Source organism: Protomyctophum bolini (genome assembly GCF_963924005.1).
Source record: "Protomyctophum bolini genome assembly, chromosome: 15".
NCBI lineage: Eukaryota > Metazoa > Chordata > Actinopteri > Myctophiformes > Myctophidae > Protomyctophum > Protomyctophum bolini.
Window position 1 is genome coordinate 23,791,128 of NC_137876.1, and position 23,679 is coordinate 23,814,806.

Here is a 23,679-nt window from a genome sequence, read left to right on the forward strand (position 1 = left end):
TTAAATAAATATTGAGAACCAATGACAAGTACTAAGAGCTTGTGACTAAATAACTTTACTGGATCTGAAACCAATGGAACAATCGTACAAGGATTCCACTCAGCCGACAGCAACGATATACGTACAGTCGCACACTGAGCAATTGTTACGGTATATATATATTTTTTTCCCTAGCTTCCGACAGCAAACAACAGTGGAACAGGCTACATACCATGACTGATGTCACATCGTGACACACTTCCTGGTAAGAGGATGTCAAGCAGGAGGAGGGGGAAGGCCTCCTGGCACTGCCGCTCTATTTTTGGGAAGCAGCTCTGGGGTTCAGGTAACATACCGGAAACAGCATGTCGCACACGCGCGGTCGCGCACGCACACACAAGATATTATGACTAAAATAGATGATTCATCAGGTACTTGACAGTACATATACGGGTTCCACTAGGGATGCTGACCGTGCTGGGAGCTGAACAAAAAAAAATTGCAAATCTTTGAATATATATTTTTGAATTTTTAACTCAAATCTTTGCTACTGGAGGTCCCTGGTACAATTTTTTGTTTTTAACATGGGGTGGTCCGACCTCAGCCAAATACATTATAGGGGATCTTTGACGTGAAAAGGTTTGAGAACCAGTGCTCGCCCTATAAGGAACTGGGGTGAACAACAGTACAGTGAAGCCACTGTAAGTTGTTTGTAAGGGGGTCAGAGGGTAGAGGGTCTAGCTGGCAGGTGACCTTACAAGCCCTTGTTGCATTCCACATGGTATAGATATTTGTGCAGACATCCTAGTACTCTTTCCTTAACGCACAGTTCACAAGTAAACATAACAAAACAGACTGTAAAATCCTGGGTGTTCATTTAACTCTGAGAGGTGTGCACATGTAACCAAATGAAGGCGTCAATTTGGTTTAACTGCCCACACTCACAGTTACAAATCGCCGTTTGGGAATCACTGATCTATAGAAGCGATAATTAAAGTTGATTAACGGAGTTGTTTGACGGAGATTAAAAAGCTTTATATTTAAAGTCAACAGGGAAGTCAGTTTTTTGTGTTTATCAATCTGTAACCGTCAAACATGGCAATAGTGGGCCGCACCCATTTGCTTTTAAGCGTTATATTGACCTAGCGTGTGTTGGCAGTGCCTACACAGTGAAAATCCTACGTAGGCCTATTCATTTATCAATTTGCAATGCTCACAATGCTCAACTCTTATCTTGTGATATTTTCACTGTATTTGAAATAGTGGTAAATTCATCATATATTTTTGTACCTTTTCCTAGAAATGTAGCGGAGTCAAAAGTACAATATTTCACTCAGGATGTTACTGTGGTTACAGTGGTGGAAAGTAACTAAGTACTTTTACTTAAGTACGTATGAAGTGTACTGTACGTAAGTATTTCCAGTTTCCAGTACTTTTACTTCTACTACACTAGATCTCAGAACCGGAATTTGTACTTTTACTCCACTACAATTATTTTAAAACTTTAGTTGCTAGTTACTTTGGTGATTTAAATTTTGATTAGAAAACATACATTAACCACTTCAACCCTATACACTTCGACCATTTGAAAATAGCCGATCTACAAGCTCTCAATGCGTCGCGTTGCATTGAGAGCTTGTAGATTGGTAATTTTCAATAGATTTTCTACACATTTTGAACTTGTGAAATGGGACATTCTACTTTTAGTACTTTAAGTACATTTTCAATTCCGTATTTTTACTTGTAACGTAGTTCTAAATTGCAGTATTGATACTTTTACTTTAGTAAAACAATTGAGTACTTTTTCCACCACTGGTACTGTGAATATGCACATGGAATGAGTGACTGAACCCAGGGCGACCTTTTGGCCCGAGTATCGAAACACTCAGCGCAGTTATTTAGATAGATAGTTGTATAGATACAGCAGCAACATAGTGAAACTAGAATAGTTAGGAGTTTCTCGCTCCGTGTGTGTTATCTATCTAAGAGCAAATAAACACAGACGTATTCACAGACACATGCACACAAATCCAGAAAAACCAATCTTACTGAAATGACTCACACTCCCCTAGGGTGGTTGCTGTAAGCAAACATACTATTGTTCCTCGTCACACCATCATATTATTATTCCTGCTTTCTCTTAATCCTAGTGCACAGTAAAATCCTCAGTGTCCATTTATCCATTTGTAACTCAGAGAGTGTATAAATGGAACCAAATGGACCCGTTCCATTTGTTCACTGTCGATTTGTTCATTTGTTCACTGTGGCTGCAGGTGGATCATGTGTATCTAAAATGTGCAAATGAGGAAGAGATTCCCAAACAGAATGCAAAACATTTAACATTAAAGGTGTGTCATATCGAATAATCAAATGTCAACACACACCAATGGAGAGGGAGGTGAGTCTGGAACAAGAAAAACAGCACAGCAATAATGTGAATTATTATTATTATTATTATGCACGGTTCCTGTCTCTGATTGGCTACAACAGCTTTTGAATAATGTAGCTTGCTGTACTAGCTAGGTGATAGAACTTTATTTGATATTGAACATTCTTGGGTGGTGTGGTTACCAAGAGGGAATGGTGGTGTCACTGTCAATGCTGTATCCCACTCAAGAGAAACATTCTCAAGTAGGCCTATAAAAAGAGATGTTGGACACATGTCACATACAGCACAGACTTACACTTGAAGGCTGTGACTGTGAGTTGTCACAAGAAGTTGACTATAGTAGCCTACAGTAAAGGACAATACATTAAATGTGGTGTGTTTTGTATATTAGCCTATTCGGCAGAACATTTTTTATTTTATATGCCACAATAAACCTACTCTTTCTTGACAGGTTTAATTCTCAGTTATGCCAAAAGCATTTGAATAAAATAAGTTGACTTCGATCGTTTACCTTGTGGAGCGTTCTGGACCACGTGACTCTGTCCTCAGTCCTCACCATAGCAACAGGGGTGCAACAAATCCGACAGGAGAGAGAGAGAGAGAGAGAGAGAGAGAGAGAGAGAGGGAGCACCACGTTTCTATCGATGCTAATGTTAGCAGCAGGCAAGCCAACAAGTCTAGAACATGGTGAAACAAAAGATTCGAATATACGCTCGCGTGAAACCCAATGGAAGAGCTGACATCACGTCGGTAAGTTGACATGCAGGTGCACGTGCTGCCTGCTGCTCCATATGGGCCATGGCTGCTACGCTATAAGTTGGCAGCTTGGCACTGCTGCTGCTGTTTACATGGCGTTGGCGGTCTGTAGGCTATGTTGCAAGTTCTAAAACGTCAAGTGTTCTAGTTCAACTCTGTAAACAGTAAACACTTGTAAACAACAAACCAATGAGTAAAGTATGAGTAACGACGACGGACGACGGTGGACCTCATTACCATTAGTAAACTTTCCTTTCAATGGCAGCCTACAGTGACACCTGCTGCAGGAGTGCAGGTCATAATGTGTTGATTGTATTATTTGCAGAGAGGGCCTGACTGACTGTTATGCAAATATGCATAGACATTTCTTATATGGTGTAACGCCAGGGCTCCACTGGGCGCGTCTGCGTCGCGTCAGCGTCACCGTCACAGAATGTTCCCTTTTTATTCAATGAAGGGTGGCTCCACTGCCCGCGACGCCCCGCGTTGCGTCGCGTCTCCGTCACCATTAAAATTGAACCGGTTCGTTTTTTGACGCACGTGTCGGAGACGCAACGCGACGCAGACGCGCCCAGTGGAGCCCTGGCGTAACGCGGGAACAACTGCCATTCTATGCCCTGCTACAACATTGCCCACAGCCTATGATGTGTGTCTTTACTAGACGTTATCTAGCTGTTGCTATTGGCTCTCAGCCTCAGAGAGTTCTGGGTATTCTGTTCAGCCCGCCTGGTTCAAGTCAGTTATGTTCCGGTGTTCAATGAGTATGTAGACGTAGCCTACCGAGTGAATAATCCTCCGTCTCCGCCCGACCACGGACTGACTCACCCACCAAAGAGACAGTAGTGTGAGTTTACCTGTACTGCTACCGTATTATTGCCGACCTATGAAGTCCTGTTATAATTATTATTGTGCCAACCTGTTGGAAGCACACTGTATGTCTGCCGTTCTGCCAGTAAACAGCCTGCAGCCTGTTACCTGAAAAACATTCCTCGCCTCCAAACCACAGAAAGCTAGTCCACAACAATATATATATCTATGGTTATATATTAGCCCCATAGTGTATCCCTACGCTCATTCGGAGCTACAGAATGAGCGTATAGTGCTGAGGGAACATGTGGGGCTATGTGCTCTCTCTGCACTGCAGCAGTGTAGCACAGTAGCACTAATATTGTGATATTAATAAACAGACTCTAAAGACCCAGATGAAGAAATGAACGAAAATTCACATTTTATTTATTATGCATGTCCCATACATGTATTGCTAAATGTAGTTCTCTGGCTCCTTGGCATTGTACGACATTTTTTAAAGAATAGAAACAAAGTGGAGGGCTGGAGGCCATGCATGTTGTGGTGCCACATTCATTTCACCTGATGTGGCTTAGGATGTTGTCCTAAGCCTACAGTGAATCATGAACATTTAATTATATTTATATTATACTGTATCCTATCCTATATTTAATAAATACCCTTTCCCCCAAAATATATTTGGAATAAAACGTTTTATGGTTATGATTCACCAGGAGCCTGGATCATGGATGGCTTGGTTCCAGGCTTAAAATAATTTATATAAAATATTTTATGAAATCTCCATGTGATCGGTGGAACTGGAACCACAAAATGGCCTCCACTGCTATGCCCTAATACAGTACACCATAACACACTGTCTGTAGTGTAAGATGCATGTCCTAGCCTACTTATATATTATAATATAAAAAAGCAAAGGTTAATTGCATAAGGCGCAGGTCAATTATTTTATATACCGGTGGTTCTCACTGCCGGGTCCGTGAAAGTACCAATAAGGCACCAAGAATCTAGAACAGCACCAATTCTAGAACCAAAGTTCTTTTGGTGCAAAAGTGGCCTTGAGAGTGTACACATTGAACCAAATGGACCATTCCGGGTCTGTTTGGTTCTATTTGTACACTCTCAGAGTTATATTATATGGGGGATGGGTCCTTGAAATTAAAACGTTTTGAGAACTACTGATATAAATTAGAACATTGTGCCATTTCAAAGTATTGTTTCCTTTGCCCCTGTCCATGTATCACAGCACACCACCCCCCTGAATTGTAATGTAATTGATTCAGCTGCTGTAGGAAGACGGATAATTTGGTCTCACAATTCTAAAAGAACAAAGGGGCCCCTGCCAAACTGCTTTCTGTCCACGCTGTTGTGTGTGTGCGTGTGTGTGTACACAGCCCAATTTATTGTCCGAGCACAGCAGCTGATGGAGGCAATAATCAAATTAAACTGAGGGTTTCAGTGACACTTCAGCATGGGGATGATGTTGTCCAGCAAACTGGAAGGAGCACAGCTACCCCCTGGGGGCTCTTAGCGGTCCTGCATGTCTGTGTGTTTGTGTGTGCGTGTGTTTGTGTGTGTGTGTGTGTTTGTGTGTGTGTGTGTTTGTGTGTGGGTGTGTGTGTGTGTGTGTGTGGTTTAGACACACCAGACCGGTCAGACAAGCAATACCGCAGGCACAGTGTCGGTGAAAAACAGTCTAATCACACAGGCCTTATCTTTGATTCGGCGGGCCCCAGGGGGGCATGTGATTGCATCAGTGTCCATCGGAAACATATGCCAGGAACATATGTTGAAGCTCAATGGCAGCGGGTGGGAGTGTTCGAAATTACCCAGCCAGACATCACTTGAAATGTCCTCTAGCTGCTAGAGCTGAAAGTATATTATGTGTGCTACAGTTTGTCTTTGTACCCCCTGAAGCATGCCTTTTTGGCTTTTTTAGGAATTTTACTGTACCGTTATGATTACCCTGATTGTAATGTGTAAGCTTAGACTTGCTAAATATCATCGCCGTTGGGCAGAAATCATATTTTAGCTTTTTGTGTTTACGTCTCCATACTACAGCATCACACCGCCGCCTTTCGAGCTTGTAGATAGATCTGCTATTTTTTCTACTTTTGAATTTTCGAATCCTTCGAATCCTGAAAAGTAACAAGTTTTGGACATAATGAGCTTTCCACCTGACAGACGATATGGGCTTTTTCAGAAATAGGCTACCATGTTTTTGTATGTTGGTGCATGCTTATATTAGACAAGCCACAAGAAGCCAAAATTGCTCTTCAGGCGTAGGATGATGTATTACACCGACCGCACAAATTTAGCTGGGGCTCGTATACGAGGTACCACATAACAACATAGGCATGACTGGACATATACAGTGAGTACAGTGTACATTACATGCGGTCAAACACTCAAACTATTATGTAGCTAGTCTCGCATGCTCTGCTGAGGGTCCAACTTTGGCCACTCAGCATGGCAGGCCAACTCTTAACAGCTGAATTATAGGTGGTTGTGCAACGACGTGTATACCGCACCAGAAATAGTCTATCTACAATACAAGCCCAGTGTTGCAGTGCGAGTGTTGTGGGCTTGTATGTCTGCTATATTCAGTTTGAGACACATTTATGCAACTAAGCATAAATCTGGCCTTTACTGTGACTTTTGCCCTCTATGATGTTGGACCCTCGCAAATAGCCCTCATAGGATTGGCTTGGTTGGTTGATTTGTTAAGCTGGCTTTGCTGTTGTCTTTGCCGCTGACAGGTGTACTCTGTAGACAACGAAGAGCAGACGGGTGCCTCGCTGGAGTTTGTGGTGCCCAAGGATCTGTCCGATGGCTTCGTTAACAACAAGAGGGAGAACTACAAGTTCAGGTGAAATGCTATAAAGGTCACCACTCTCCATTCAGTCAGCTTGTACAGAAACTGAAGCTAATTAAAATGGTGCAAATGACGCAACGCCACAGCTCGTAATAGGAAATGTGGTGTTGCATCATTAGCACATTTAATTAGGTTCACTTTCTCTGCTGCTGGCTGAATGGAGAGTGGTGAACTTCACATTCAAATGTGGAACTGTAAAAAGCTATGTTGGTTGTGATTGTGATGAATGCGTCCAACAAAAAAGTCGACAACATAACTGTAAACAGGGTTGTGCAGAGGAAACCTAAATTTAAGTGTTCAAGGTTGCATAAGAACTTTGAAATCTGTCACTGGAGAGCTGGAACATCTGTTTAAGGCTGGTGGTGAAAGCTGCAGTCTTTTATACCCATTGGGCAGGGCACATGCCACGCTTCCAAGAGCTAAATTCACAGTTTGGGAGTTAGGCAGCAGTGGACACCGAAACCCACAGGCCTCTTAGAATAGCCTGCAGAGGTTCCCTCATGCCCTTATAGAAATACAATTTCCCCATTTAGCGATCCTCATGGGCCAGATTCCTCTCACATCTCTCTCATCTTTCTCTGGGATAAAACATGGATGGGTGGGGCAGCCTTTGAAGATGTGACTAAACTCCCCCAGAGTGTCCACTTGGTGGAAAAAAAGATAAAATGAAGCACTATGTTGTGTCCTTATTCAGCACTGCTGTGGTTAATTGTGTTCAGCCTGGGATGTTTGAGATGAACCAGAAACCCTTTGGTTTTGTTTTAGGCTATGCTACTGTAGTTGTAGACTAAATAAAGAGACAGGACTAAGGTATGTCATCTCTTCTGCTTTGAAACCCTCACGAACATATATTTATCTCTGTGTGGTTTGTTCTTTAACTTGTTTTTCTAATGCCTTGGTTTTTAATTCTGCACCTCCACATCTGTTTTTAACCCTGACTACGTCATAGTCGAATTATGTTTTGTCAGGCAGGTTGAAAATGCCAAAGGTAGATAAAATCTTCTTTATATCTAGGTTCCAAAAGGTGTTTGACCAGAATGTGAAACAAGAGGAGATTTTTGAGACCATCGCCAGACCAGTTGTAGACAGGTAAAATTCTTCTATCTCTCAGTGAACGTCCGTGCTGATTTTATCGTGTAGAATTACAGTTTTTATATTACAATGACAACCGCATACAATGAAACAATTCAATACACATCGGACAAGAGGTTAAGTAGAAAACGGGCGTGACGTCCAAAATAATCTCTGATCGGTGCAGGAATTGCAGAAAGGTTTTGTGTAAACGTAAACGGTGAAGTGAAAAGCATATCCATCCAGTGCTAGTCTGTCAGTGTTGTGGTCAGGCCAGGCCACACACCCTGCGGCAGCCACTGTTGATGGGAAGACAGTAAAGCTGAACTTACCCCTAAGACGGAAACGGAGGGAGTCTGTGATTTTTGGCCCTGCTCACGACACATAAACCACTAAGTGCACTGAGCTGGCGTACGGGATGGCACACACTGCCATCTCAAAGCGTGTGTGAAGATCTTCCAGCCACAACAGAGGACTATGCCATGGTTCCTCACTCATTCTGAACGGTTGTTTATTGTGTTAAGCGATAATTACCACATGCAGTAGACGAGCCTGGAGGCCAGTCTCATCTTCAGGCTCCATAGAGAGGGCTAATGGTTACTCCTCAACTCTTGTCTTTATGAGTGGAGAGGTGAAGGAGCCAGTACCACAGCTACCACTACCACCGTGTCCAAATTAAAAGAGGCATTTGAATCAAAGACAAAGCTAATTTAGAGCAGTGATTCTCAAACATTTTCATGTCAAGGACCCCCAAATTGAAATGTACTTGGCCGTGGATTTTGTGCCAGGGAGGAACAAGATTTGCGTAGTGTGCTTGTGGATGAGTTATTTTTTTAATTGCTGAAGTAATTACTTACTTTTGGCTCCAGCACCTCACCAAATTTATTGCTGGATGAGCTGTGTTTTTTTTCACTATTTTGTCTAAATTGCTGATACAATCGAGTTAAAGTGGTTAAATGTTTTTCATTATGAACCCCTTGGGGGGTTTTCTCATTGAGAACCACAGATTTATAGCACACTCATTCCATGCCATGTGAAATGCAGGTTAGGGACATTATGAAAATGAAACTGTAGGCGGCTTGGCCTAAAGCTTTATGCGGGAAGTTACTGGGAGAATAAAGTACATAGCCACTTTATATAGGATAGTTACATCAGATCCTGTGTGTTCTGCAACGTTGTGTCAGGCTAAAAAAAATGTATTCACTGCAATTTGGCTCTTTGCTCCCTCCCATCCCCCCCAATCAGTACGGTGATACGTCCATAATCTAATTCTGTTGCTTGCTTCTTTAACCTCCAAGCTACCCCTGCACCCAATTTTCACCCTATCCCAACAAAAGGAGCTGTTATGGTGTCTGAAGGAGCTTTAACCCTGCTCAGAGGTTAGTCTAAATTAGGGCTGACTCCCCAAAGGGAAAACAGCCAAGAGGATACTTGGAATTTCCTGTGATCAAATGTTGGTTATGTTGTTGTTATCTGAACTAGGTTCTTCCTCTCCTCCAGTCCTCCACCTCCCTCACATTCTGTCTTCCTGGCTCGGTTTAGCCCAGCCATCTCCTCAGCCCCCCTCTCCGGTCCTGATTCCACTTCTCTTAATCATAATGGGGGTCTATTTGTGGAATCCCACAAGTACTTTGTATTATCGTTGCCATTATGAGACACAGTAAACAAGATGGTGAGCCATCTAGAGTTGGCCTACTAAGACTTGGATGACTTTAACTTGACTCAGAGAGGCTCAGTGGTCTTGGGTATTGGGTTCTTGCCCTTCCTGGCTGACCTTTTAATACTTAAGTCCCCTGTTGTTGTGCTAGATGGCTGACATCAGGTTGAAGACTTGCAGTCATCTGTGAGGTATGTGTCATAGCGTATCAGTTTGAGCCTGGCGTCCATCAAGCTTTGATATGACTATGTCAGACACAGCCTGCAGGGCACTATAGTCATCACATCTGTTCGCGAGTAGTATCTGTCCCCAGACTCTCCGTGGTCCCAACATTTCTTCAGTTTGTAGTCTGTTGCCAGTACCTCGCACCCCCTGCAGAATGCTCATTTACATAGTGTTGATGGAATGTTATAAATTCCACAGGTCTTAAACTTTTAAATCCAGTCTCACCACAATGGCTAGAGCACAGGGGTGAGTAAGTCTGATGGCTCTAGCTCCCATTTCCTAGTGGAATACATGCTCCCTTCTGAGACAATGAAAGGAGAGATCCATGCCACAATGGGTATTGTGAAAGACATTTCAGTTTAGAATGACTTACTAATTAGAGACACAGTGAATGAGCCGTTGGTTTCTTGATGCCATTTCTCTTTTGTTGATATTGAAATTGTCCCACGTACAGTAGCATGCGTGGCCAGAGCAATCAAAAAGTGAAATCAAAACCGAACTGACGGACAATAGTTTACTTTATGCCCTGTTGTCAGGAAGCATTTGTGTTCAGGTCTAGTCAGGATTCACTTTGAATAACGGTATTTTCCCTGTCAGACCAACTGCACCCACAACTCAAGGCAAAGCAGGCGCTTATCTTCTCAACTGGCAAATAACTGTCAGGTTGTTATTTTTATTGGTACTCAGTCATACTGGCAGTCATATCACACCTCTGAAGTTCAGCCCAAAGTTCCGAACTTGTTCATTTGGTCACGATCTTCCCGTCTCCGCTGTGGTGTAACCAAAACTAGGAACGTGAGCCGCAACACAGTAGTCTAAAAACAAACCAACAGTAATGGTTCTAATGGAGAAAGAGCCGACATAATGATGCTGGCCTGGCAAGCCAACTCCTCTTGTTTGCATTGTAACCCCAGTTCGCAACGCTGCATTTGGACCAACACAGTGTTGCTTTCTTTTGAAACCTGTATGCTCATCACAATTTTGGAACCTATTTTTCACCCGGTGCCAATTGCCTAAGCTGTAATCCTGGGCACTACTCTCCCTCTGCTAACCTGGGAGGAGCCCCGAACTGAGCTCATGCTTCCTTCAATGCCTGTGGAGTGAGCTGGCCGCTTCTTATCACCTGACAGGAAGACGTACTGTAGCGCGTGGAAGGAACACGTTATTCCAACCAGTTCCTTTCCCCTCCATCAGGCTGACCAGGGGGAGGCAGAATAGAGACCAGGAGTACTGCATGTTTTTTGTGAGGGTACCTACCTACAGTACCCTAGGGCAGCGATTCCCAAACTTTTTCATGTCAAGGACCCCCAAATTGACACTGATGAGCCCGCGGACCCCCATTTGAAAAATATACATGCCAGGGACCCCCATAAGAGAAGATTTTGATGGCTCTAGCAGTGATTTTCAACCTGTTTGATTTCAAGGACCCCCAGTTTGACATGCATTAGTCTACAGACCCCCATTTAATGTAATTTCTATCCCTGGGACCCCCAATTTATATTGTAAAACCACTGTTAATTTAACGCTGAGAGTGTACAAATGGAACCAAATGGACCCATTTGGTTCCTATCTCTAATTGAGTTAGGTACCCCCTGGAACTCCCTCAAAGTGGGGTCCCCATGCCCTAGGGGACACGGGGAGAACATGCGAACTCCACTCAGAAGGACGCTTTCGCCAACCCTACCTAGGGTATGGCCGCTAATGACGCGGAGGAGAGAACACGCCCACAGCATCCCTGACAGTGAAAACAGGACTATGGGTCTAAAAGACTCACTAGCCACCCATCGAGGTCATGCTGCTCCTTGCACCTTACATTTTAGAAAATGTTGATACATTTTGGCCTGAGGTTGGTGCTAGAAAAAAGGCCATAGGGTCTCTCAAATGGTTGGGGTTCATTCACTGGGGAGCGCCGTGAATGCACTCAGCAGTTTTATGGTCACAGCGGCCAGTTCGATTTTGACATATCTTGTTTGTAAAAACAAAATGGCCTAAAGATGGTGCTATAGGAAAGGACATGGGTTCACCTAGCCTGGAAACCAGCCAGATCTGCCATTGCAAAACGCAGTGATATTAGTCTGGCCATGACAGTCTAGGGTTCACATAAATCAGTGCACTCAGCGAGTTTCATGCCCCAGACGCAATTCTCCTTTAAAGATGGTGGCACCATAAAGAGGGAAATAGAAAAGAACAGCAAAGTCACTGAACAAGAAGGGAGATAAATCAAAGTAACAGTACAGTGGTTAAGACCTCTTTTAACCAGACCATACCACCGGTGGCCACTGGCCTGGCACAAACTTCTCCCACAGTATTCCCTCATGTTCATCCCTTACTCATATGGTCCATACCATCTCAACAAAGGCCCAAAATATTCAAATTGCCCTTTTCCCTTTAAAAAAAGAACCGTGAGAACAGAGGAGTCCAGTGTCCTGGCTTAAGGACTGTTGGTCTCCAGGAAGGCTGAGGTGTAAACAGGAACAAGCATTGGGAAACGCCCCGGCCTCGGTGGCACAGCGCTCGGGCCGCACATCATTAGCGCTGACATTAACCTAAAAACACTGAGCCCGTGTCCTACCCACTCCTTCACCGCCATGACTCACGCAGGATCAAGTGGCCGCCCACTGCCCCAGTCGCCGTCCAAGTCAGAATATATACCAAACCGCCGTTCTGTGAGTCGACGTAATTCTTTATGCCGACTGACACGGAGTTCTATCGTTTACCCCGTCCTGTGCAGGGTGTGGAATGGCACAACTCTTGACGAAAGGGAAAAGCGCCACACCGCTCAGATTCAGGCACGTCCGTTCCATTAGAAATAGCCAGAGGCGAGCCATTCTTTTCTTTTCGAGTTCTTTTAGAAATTCCCTAAAGTATCGTCGAAAAGGTTTCTTTTGAATTTGGCGACTGGGAGAGGAGGGACAGAGCCTACGGTGGTATAACATCACCTTTTGATCCAGGCTCTGGTGTCGGGGACTAGCCTGTCATTTTGTCATTTCTCCCTGGTTTGGCTCCAAGCCTGCATAACAGGATACGTATCCCTCACCTTCTCCCTCATAATGTTCAGCACCATAATTTTAGATGTTCATTTCACTCAAATAGAGGTTTGGTCCCATTAGAGAGAAAAAAAAGGGTTTCCATGGCCCTCTGCACGCGTGGTGTCCAGTTCAGTGCCAAACCAAAATTCACCAAGCCCCTGCCTGCCTAGTTTGACTGGGTTTGGGTCCTTTCCTTCAATCAAGCTATGAGACATTCCTCCTCCGTCACTGGCAGATGTCTGTCGCCGTTTGCCGCCGCCCTCCACTGGCTGCAGTCTTTCCCTGTGGATTTACAGTGTCAGGTTCGATTCACTCAGACATTTGGTGTCTGGTTTAGGATATTGTTGGCAGCTTCACCACCACACTCCACTGCAAATTAAGATGGTGAAGTCAGACCGAGGCACATGATGCATATTAACAGTCTGACATGGCTATACGTTGAGGCTCTAACCGTACTAGAGGTTTTCAAAGTGAGGGCCGTGGTCCAGAGTTAAAAAAGAAAAAAAGTTAAATATTTCTCCTTTTCCATTATTCAGTTATTAGTGTAGATTTCCGTCTTACACAAACATTACATTTCCCAATACAATAAATCAACTGTAGATTTAGTCGACTAAAACTAGACTAACACTAAAACATTCCAGGTGACTAAAATACGACTACAACTAAATGAAGTTTCATTCCAAAGACTATGACTAAACTAAAATAGAAATTTGCTGACAAAAACAACACTGCTGTGCTGTGTATGAGCTCATGTTCACAGCGCTTCTCTCAGGGTGGGGTTGTTGATGGTGCAGCTTATATAAACGGTGCAGTGTTTAATCCCTGTTGATTACCAAATCAAACAAACTTCAGTGGTCAGTGTCACAGATTGTAAAGGCTCCTATATAATGCCATTAAATATGTATACTGTGTGCTGCTGTGATGCTGTTGCGGCAGGTTAATGCCATTAACAGAGATTGGATTTGGAGCTTTAGCAGAGGATGCAACGTCCGTGCAGACAGCAGCAGCAGTTTGCAGCGTGTGTGCATGGACTCAAGTTCTCAGTCGTCACGACTGATTTCAGTCCTATGGATTCCAGTCAGCATGTCTTCTATGAAAGCAGTCGCACGCTGAAAATATCAGATCTACAAGCACAATACACCATATATTCTACCATAGATTAGTTATATTGAGATGAAAGAGTGTTAGAAGTGGTCAAAATGGCAGTAGAATACAGGTTCAGAAGCCTCTTCCATGAAACCAATCTTCTTTATTCAAATAGTGTTGAATGATACATACTGTAAATATTGACATCTTACAAACTGTTTTTTTAAGAAACAAGCCACGGCACTAGCCGCAAATTACAGATTGGAACAAAGATCATTAGGTGTGTGTGTGTGTGTGTGTGTGTGTGTGGTCAGTGTGTTGGGAGGGTACAATGGTACCATCTTCGCCTATGGCCAGACGGGCAGCGGGAAGACCTTCACCATCACAGGCGGGGCGGAGCGCTACACGGACCGCGGCATCATCCCTCGCACCCTCGCCTACATGTACCAGCGCTTCAGCCAGGTCTAGCATGTTGTTGCACTCTCAAACGTTTTCGTGCCAAGGACACCCAAAATGACACTATTTGGCCATCTGAAAATGTTTTGTGCCAGGGACAAGAATATATATATTAAAAAAAAAATGTAAACACTTAAACACTCAAGACTTTGAATTATATATATATTTTGCACAGCACAAAGTGACGCGATGTGCGCTTGTAGATCTGCTATTTTTGAGAACCACAGTTGTAAACCACAGTTTCAAGTGGTAAACCAACGTTTCAAGCTTGCGGATCTGCTACTTTTGATGCTTTTGTGAAACGCTGTGGTATGATCAAGTAGTAGGGTGTTGATTTACGAAAAAAACACACAATGTTCGAATATGGAGATACCGTATAATAGGAGGTTTTTGCCCGATACTTAGCGACGATTTATTGATTGATTTGAATATATTTATTTAATTAACAAGTTTGAAAACTTTTACTCAATTTATCATAGAGACAATACATTACAGCCACAACACTAAAAGAAATAATAGATATAGACAAAAGTGGGATGGGGGCAGGGGACAGAGGATGTCACACAGGGCACCCTTCGACCCGTGGAGCTTGCTGTGGGAGTGCGTCGATTGACTGGGGGCAACCTACTACTATTATAATAATAATGAATTGCATTTTTATAGCGCTTTTCCAAGCGCTTTACAATGGTTCATTCATTCATACATTGGGAGGTGAAGTGGCGAACAGTCGACGCCAGCGTCCTCACTTCCCACATTCACACACCAATGGTGGCGAGCTCACACCGACCGACTCATTGGAGGCTAGGGTTCAATATAAGGAGACCTCCTGTGGACAGGAGGAGCCGGGATTCGAAGTCTTCCCTCAATGGGATACTGTAGCATGACATTATATTTATGTAGATTCAAAAATATCTGTGCACATTCTACTGAAGTCGGTGAAAGGCTGCCATCAAACCACAAAGGCTCGGTTCTAATGAGGTGTTCATTGTTTCTTTTGTCCACAGGACAACAGTATGGTGTACACCACCCACGTTTCCTACCTGGAGATCTACAACGAGCAGGGCTTCGACCTGCTGGACCCCAAACAGGAAGCCTCTCGCCTGGAAGACCTGCCGTGAGTATTCATTTTGGGCACACTCATGTAGATCACTGGCCGTGTATGTTTGGCCGTGGACCCCATTTAAAAATGTTTATCTAATGTAATCCTGGGTTCTACACTCCCTCTGCCAACCTGGGGAGAGCAACAGACTGACCTCATGCTTCCTTCAATGCATGAGGAGTCCAAGCCGCTTCTTTTCACCTGATAGGGGGGAGATTCCTCGGTTGGACGTAGCGTGTGTAGGAAACACGTTTTTCCAACCAGTTCCTTTCCCTTTACATCTGCTGAAAGATGCAACGAAATGAAAATAAGAGCATTTACAGTGTCTCCATTGAATTTCCATTGTTCATCATCAATATGTATTAAGAATGTGATATACCGATTGATTTAATTTAGACAGATTGTAAATTCAGCCCTAGATAATGGTACTTTGCAGCCTCCCACTGGCCAAAGACCAGTGACTCCAGTGTTCTCCCAAAGTCTCCTGCGCTTATAGTTTAGCCGTAGTCCCCAAAAGCTATTTGTCAAGCTGGCCTAGACGCACTGTGTGGTGAAACATTGAGACTCCACTCCCAGTATTTACCGGGCCACTACACATCTGCCAATTGACATAATGAGCCTATGAGAGAGAGAGGACTCAACCTGATGGCAGACTAAACCACTAGAGTGGAGAGCTGGGTAGTCATGTGGAAAAGTAGTTTTTCATAGTTGGTCACATTGTTTTCTCATATCTGTCTGCGTCTACCACTGTTGTTTTGTTTTTTCTTCTTGACTCCGTTTGTCTCCCTCCCTCCCTCCCTCCCTCCCTGTCTGTCTGTCTGTCTGTCTGTCAGTCAGTCAGTCAGTCATCCTTCTTTTTCAGCTCAGGATTTATTCTACGTTCACTTTGCTATAGGCCTATGTAAAATACACCACTTTGCATATCCAGTCACAAAACACGATCCATCATTTTTGACCCGCACAATTTGGTCCTATTTTCTTCCCGCATGAGTCCTATTTAACTTACTTTTCTTTTTCTGGTGTTTTTCTTCTTTTTCTAATGTCACTTCTCTCCTTTCACAGGAGATTCAGCTCAAGGTTTAAGTGCCCACAAATCACAGTCTTCTGTAAATAGACGGTACCCGCTGTTGACCATGCTGTGGTCACACTTGCTGATTCCAGGAGATGTGGCACTGAAAACCTCTTTCTCTATCTGTCGTGGCTTCTGCCCCCTCCCTCTCTCTTTCTCGCACACTTGTCTATTCTCATGTTTTTCACTCTTTTCTTCTCTCGCCGTTTTCGCCCATAGGTCACCATACTAACTTACGGAAATGACTTCAAAACCACTTTCACCCTGGCATCCATATTTTGGGCATGTCATTATAGAATAGATTATAATATATCATGTCATACAATGTCATTATTTAGCACATTTTCAAAAATAGAGAAAGTAGCAGACCTACAGTACAAGCTCAAAATGGGTCACTTTGCGACACGTTTCAAGCTTGTGGATCTGCCACTTTCTAGCACCTCACTCACTAGTATGATCAAGTAGGGCGTTAATTTATGAAAAAACACAAAAGTTCAAACGTGGAGATAAGAGGTTTCTGCCCGACAACGACGATATATATATACATGTACACAATACACAACTTTTGTTTTAGTGTCGTTCCATTTCCGTTTGCATGTTTTCCCCGTTGATAAATGTTGTCCTCTAATTTGTGTTCAGTGGATGTTGTTGAAGTTGTTTCCCATCCCGTCCCTGCCCCGTCAACATTGCGTGTTTATGCACAGTTTAAGTTGGGAGGTCTTACTTAATGTATTGCTGCATCAAGCCGCATAATATGCCATTCTGCTGCTTGTAACTGGCAATTTGTTTTTCGTGCCGCCTCACAAGTTTCCTTTGGCTACCGTCTGTGTGAAGGATTTTCCATATCATCGGTTAAGATAAGATCTTTAAATGAGCGAAAGTCACGTTAACTTTACATATATTTTACATACTTTACAAACAAAAATCACGTAATGCGGTGAGGAATTAGGCTGTGGGGGAACACGACCCTACTATATAACCATGAAACGGGCCATAATAGTATACTGTATGTCGACAACCTTAAATCACGTTGCTTTGTGCCGTGCTTCGAGCTTTTGGATCTGCTACTTTTGATGCTTCTGTGTGACTTCTGTGTATGATCAAGTAGTAGAGGCCGGGTATTCATTTTCAAAAAGTCAAATTGATTCAAATCGGTGTGTAAGAAAACAAAGCAAATAATCTACTTCCTTCGCCGTCTTAAGATCCTTCGGTGCTAGTAGACGGATTCTTCTTTTGTTCTTCACTTCTGTGTTCTTCAACTACTGTAGTACCACCTGCTATGGATGTTTGTCTGCAGCCCTAAAGTCACAACTGAACATTTGTTCAAAAGATTGTTGGACAACCACTTGAGAAACGTTATACAGTACATCCACATACCGTATGATAACAACGTCCTAAGGTTAGCAAGGAATATCTACCAACCCGGCGGTCCCTTCATCCATCTCTACTTAACATTGTTAGTAACTTTTGTTTTGTTTTATTTTCAGAAGCAAGCCCCGTCTATTATCACATTATGATCCCCCAGGGAGATAAAAAAAAGTGTCAAGTCCATGTCCCCGCCCTCCCCCTGGCTCCCCCTTGGTTGTTTGGATTTTAAAAAACGGAAGTGATCCTGGACAGTCGTTGCAACAGACTAGTCACTCCACTACCGTACATCCAGAATGCTGCGAGCACACCTCCCTTGTGTCTCTGTTTTGATGGGCTCACTCCACTGGCTCCTGCATGGTTGCCGCTCGCATCCAATTTAAAAAGGTCTCCTTGTACAGTAGGTCATCTGTATAGACGGGGCTTGTACTGTAGGTCACCTGTGTAGTGTATGATGCAGCCTCATGCTGAGTTCACACGGGCAGATGCAAAGACACAGTTTACCATTCATTTTCAATGGAAGCCAGCGACATGCAGATGCAAAGATGCATCCGACGTTTGTAGCTGCTGCAAAAAGCTACAAAGCTACAAATTGAAGCTGATTTCAACTTCCAGATGCAAAGATACATCTGTAGCTGCAATGACACACGTCACTACGGACTCACACTTGATGACGTGATTGACATCACGACCGTGTGAGCAAGTAAAAGATTTTACGAAACTACAATGCAACAAATTATGCTGTGATCTTTGCATCTTTGCAGCTTCTGCATCTGCCCATTAACACAGCATTACAGCCCTTGCCACACACTTTGGTCAGCAATCACAGTGACGTCTACGTCTGTCCCTATCACCGTGACGTCTACATCTGTCCCTACCATGACACCCTGGCCAGCATTCCAAATTGACCTCCTCTTGGCTCCCAAGCTGTGGGATGACCTCGCCACTCAGTCAGGAATGCAGACTCCGCACTCCTCCTGTATGCCGCAGTCTGAAAACTCATCTCTTCAAACTCTGTACCTCACCATCTGGCACTTCTTAATTATTGTCTCCACTGGGGGAGAGAGGATGTTTGCAGCACCCTGTCCGAGTGTCCGTCCATGTGTCTGTCTGTCCGTCTGTGTGTCCGCCCGTCCGTCTACAGCTAATCTCTGGCACCGTTGGCCTGGTCGATGCCAAACTGTGCACACTGCACGCACACTCCCTGGATGCCAATTCGGAAGCTCTGCCCCACATTTTCCAGAACGGCCTGTTATAGCATAGCACCACCATGAGGCCGATTTTGGAAAAACATATTAGTCCTTCAGATTGTATCCAAATATCACGCAAATCAGTACACATAATCTTTATAGTCATGTGATCAAGACGGATCTGTGATTTAAAAAAATATATATATTCTATCGTGGTTGGCTATGATTGACATCAATTGTTTCCAGGTGTGGCCCGTTTTTTAACAAAATGCCTCAAATCATGAACGCAGCGTTCAATGGCTGTGAAACGCACATTTCACAGGAACAATTAATGCCACCCTTTTAACATTGCCATACTATAGTGCCATCAGGAGGCACATTTTTGCAAAAATAAATCCTGAACGTTCCTGACCTGGTGGAGACCTGTGCTCGGAGGAGCACTTCTTCTAGTTTGCATCTGTTCTTGTTGCCTTATGCTAGTCAGATGTAAGTTTTCACATGCTACGTATGTTATTTATAGATACAGTACAGTACAGTAAGCGCAGTTTGCTTGCCCACACAGATCATACCATGTGTGTTGTTTACACAGACACTTTGATGTCTAACTGAAATCCTAGTTATTATCCTATCCTCCTAATCTCTCAAGATGAATTCAGAGCTTTGCTCAAAGGATTTATTTTTTTATCCCAGATTGCTATCCTCCTAGCACTTGATTTACTTGACCGTGTACCTTGTGTTTGGTTGACTAGTCTTCATGCTACTTACTCTAATCTTACACTTTATAAGTCGCTCTGGATCTGAATTGTAAATATAGTAATGGCCATGTATGGCCTGATGATGCCAGAATGCGTGTCTAGGAAATATACTGTATGCTGTGTGCATTTCTTTAATATTTCTTTAAGTCAAGGCTTTGTCCAGATATGTAATAGGCCTATTCATACTCAAGTTAAGGTGACCACCTAAAACTACAACATGACGTCACGCCGCGGTGATAAGCGACCACTCACCCGAACACATCTCTCTGTTCTTGTGGTCACCTAAAACTGGAGTATGAATAGGCTTCATTGTGTATGATTTAAATTAACTCAATGTTACTGTACTGTGTGTTTTAAATCCTGACATACTAACTACATTATTTTAATCTACACGTTTTCTTCCACTATGATGTCTCTTTTCCAGCAAGGTGACAATCATGGAGGATTCAGACCAGAATATCCACCTCAAGAATCTGTCCCTCCAGCAGTCGGCCAATGAGGAGGAGGCTCTCAACCTACTCTTCCTGGGCGACACCAATCGGATGATTGCAGAAGTAAGGCCCCTCCGTGCTTTTCCAGCAGTCGAACATTGAGGTTTACTTTAAAGAGTTGAGTCCCATACCAATCTAGTTTTGGGGGCTCTTCTTGCTACAGTATGTACAGTATATAGCAGCATAACATTTTTGACCTACGTTTTCAGAATACCTAGGTCAGCATTTAGAAGGCGTTTTTAGAATCAGCCTCATAGTCCTAAATGGGTTTTAATTGAACTCTGAGAGAGGGTATACATGGAACCAAATGGGATACGGACCCATTCGGTTCCATGTCTACACTCTCAGAGGATCTTACTACGTAGAGACGTTAGGTACTAATATGCACTGGCATGTTGAATATGTATGACCATCTCTAAAAGTAGCTACAAAGTAACATACTTGTAAGGGTTTTCTTTGTACCCTACAGTAGAAATCCAACATGCACTCCAAAGGCTACCTTATGACATTTCTGTAATATTATTTTGGTGCCCCTGTGGTCTTTTTTTTTTCTCTCCTCCTCACCACACATTTTCCTCTGTAAAACGCAGCATTCCGTCTGTAATTTCTGTTTATGTTGTGGTGGCTCTTTTCTATGCTCAGACACCCAGACTCCCCAACCTGATGAGACGGCTGCGGTGGGTCAGTCCAGTGCACTCGGTGCAACCTGAGGTTTTGGCACAAAGCGCTGACCTCACCTTGTTTACTTTTTGTTGATAGTCGGTTTTTATTTGTAAGTAAATAACACACGGCAAAAAAGTGAATCGAGTCATCGGGTTTGAATCTAGTGGCGGGGGCCCTTTTCATTTCAGATTTCGTCTTTTTGATGTGGACAAGTTGATCCCGCACGCAAATAAAGCTGAAATAGATATGGTGTCCCAGTTGGGTTCTTTTTTTTTTACCACTTTTAAGAGATGAAGGATTTCTGTGCGGTACTGTTTTGTCTAACAAGCAACTAATCTAATAATCGACCCTCTGCTTAACTCCTTTGTTTAAAACAATGTTATTTTGTCTTTCCAATTTACAGTACACACACACACGCACGCACACGCACACACACACACACACACACACACACACACACACACACACACACACACACTCTGTCTCCCAGTGTTCAATGCTTAATAGCCTGGGGGAATATTTAACTGGAAAACACATTGCTTGCTTGTTCTAGTTGACCGTTGATCAAAACGGTCAGAGGGTCCTGTCCTGCAGGGAGCCGATCAGCGACCCAGGTTTTTGTCCTTAACAGTCCACCCACACAGAGACTGTTGTTGGCGTCCTCCTTGGGACTCACTCCTTCATACAAGCGTCTCCCTTGAGCTTTGAGCAAACAAAGAACCCATCAACATCAGTCATTTATCAACGCCAGAATATTCCCCCCAGAACACTTGTGCTCTGCAAAGAACTCGCCATGAGGTTCACAGAATCAGTTTCTTTCTTCTCTTCGCTCACCATGAGGTTCACAGAATCAGTTTCTTTCTTCTCTTCGCTCTGCAAAGAACTCACCATGAGGTTCACAGAATCAGTTTCTTTCTTCTCTTCGCCATGAGGTTCACAGAATCAGTTTCTTTCTTCTCTTCGCTCTGCAAAGAACTCACCATGAGGTTCACAGAATCAGTTTCTTTCTTCTCTTCGCCATGAGGTTCACAGAATCAGTTTCTTTCTTCTCTTCGCCATGAGGTTCACAGAATCAGTTTCTTTCTTCTCTTCGCCATGAGGTTCACAGAATCAGTTTCTTTCTTCTCTTCGCCATGAGGTTCACAGAATCAGTTTCTTTCTTCTCTTCGCCATGAGGTTCACAGAATCAGTTTCTTTCTTCTCTTCGCCATGAGGTTCACAGAATCAGTTTCTTTCTTCTCTTCGCTCGCAGCCGCATGTGGACAAAAGATGACACGTACTATATGTTCACGCCACACTCCAAAACCATGAGCTCATCATCACACGTCTGTCGGGGAGACTTTTAGTGGCTTCCCTTGTGTCGTTTCTTATGGGACAGGAGATAAAATACACTTTCTGAAACCTTCTCAACCTTCCCTCAACTTTTCAGCAGCAGGACACATTTCCTCTCATCTGGATTTCTTTTTCTGTCTTCTTCCCATCCATCTCCCGCCTCTGCTCAGCCCACACGTATTAAAGCCTAGTTTATGCTCTTATCTGTGCTACAGTCAGTGTTTTTTTTCTTCTTTTTGGTTCTCTATGTCAGTGGTTCTCAAAGGGGTCCCTGAGGGGGTTCAGGGGGTCCCTAGCAAAATGTGTACTGTTAACACAGCATCACAACAGTTTTGAACCTTTTATGCGTTGGCTATTCAAAAAGAGCAGATATACTGCTATTTTTGAGCATTTTTGAAAAATATTGAAAGCGTTTGAAAAACGGAATCGGTTTTTAATTACTTAAGGAGGGAGGTGGAGCAGTACAGTATGTGCCTTTTGTGTCTAGGACCCCCAAATTGATATAGACTCCTATATTTGGCCGCGGACCCCCATCTGAAATTGTTTTGTGCCGCAGGGAACCCTAAGAGACAAGACTTGTGATCACTCGACTATATTAGAGAACGTCAGTCCAGTGCAGGTTTTGGCACAAAGCCGCTGACCTCACCTTGTTTACTTTAGTTGATAGTCGGTTTTATTTCTAAGTAAATAACACACGGCAAAAAGTGAACCGAGTCATCGGGTTTGAATCTAGTGGCGGTGCACAGCACAGCAGGTGGTCCGAATGCACCCCCCCCCCCCCCCCTCCCGTAGCTCCCACAGACTTGAATCAACGATCTTAGTCTCCGGGTTATGGGGGTTTGTAGCCCATTCAGACCCCTCTGTCAGGACCTCGCTCGCTGACTCACTGCGGTCAGTCACTGTGTGTGGTCAGTGCACGGCCGCTGTGGGGTCAGCATGTGTTCCACAGGAGGTCAGGAAGCAGCTCCGGTGAGGTCATGTTTTTGTTTTTTTTGGGGTGGGGGGGAGGGATCGTAAACCGAGAGAAGAGACGATGATAGGTCAGTGGTTCTCAAAGTGGGGTCCGGGGGACCCCTAGCTACTGTACGGCCCGGTCCTTTTAGGGGGCAGTGGTTCTCAACCTTTTCTGGATCAGGGCCCACTTGGAAGTTTAAAAATAGTCCACAGCTCACCCATCTGGCCACGTGCATCGTCGGAGCATGTTCTTTTTTTCTATAATTTTTATCCCACAATTTTTGTAACACTTTGCCAGTGTCACGGAGGAGAGAACACGCCCCCAGCACCCACAGCGTCCCCAGTGGGAATCGAACCCAGGACCTTCTAGCTGTGAGGCCACATCGATACCGATTGACCGATTGGCGCCGGGATTTCTTTCATATTTTGTTTCA

At 43.8% G+C, this 23,679-nt stretch overlaps 1 protein-coding gene across 1 annotated transcript in view; it reads left to right on the forward strand.

Moving 5' to 3' along the window:
* Nucleotides 1-3,052: 3,052 nt before the first annotated feature.
* The window catches only part of kif6 (kinesin family member 6), a gene marked incomplete at its 5' end in the record, with an annotated part of 110,182 nt that continues 89,555 nt past the window's right edge, over nucleotides 3,053-23,679 (forward strand). Inside the window, 5 exons of the mRNA XM_080784283.1 lie at nucleotides 3,053-3,118; nucleotides 6,688-6,797; nucleotides 14,186-14,333; nucleotides 15,332-15,441; nucleotides 20,230-20,359. Coding sequence (XP_080640409.1) covers nucleotides 3,053-3,118; nucleotides 6,688-6,797; nucleotides 14,186-14,333; nucleotides 15,332-15,441; nucleotides 20,230-20,359 — 564 coding nt within the window. The remainder of the gene's footprint in view (nucleotides 3,119-6,687; nucleotides 6,798-14,185; nucleotides 14,334-15,331; nucleotides 15,442-20,229; nucleotides 20,360-23,679) is intronic.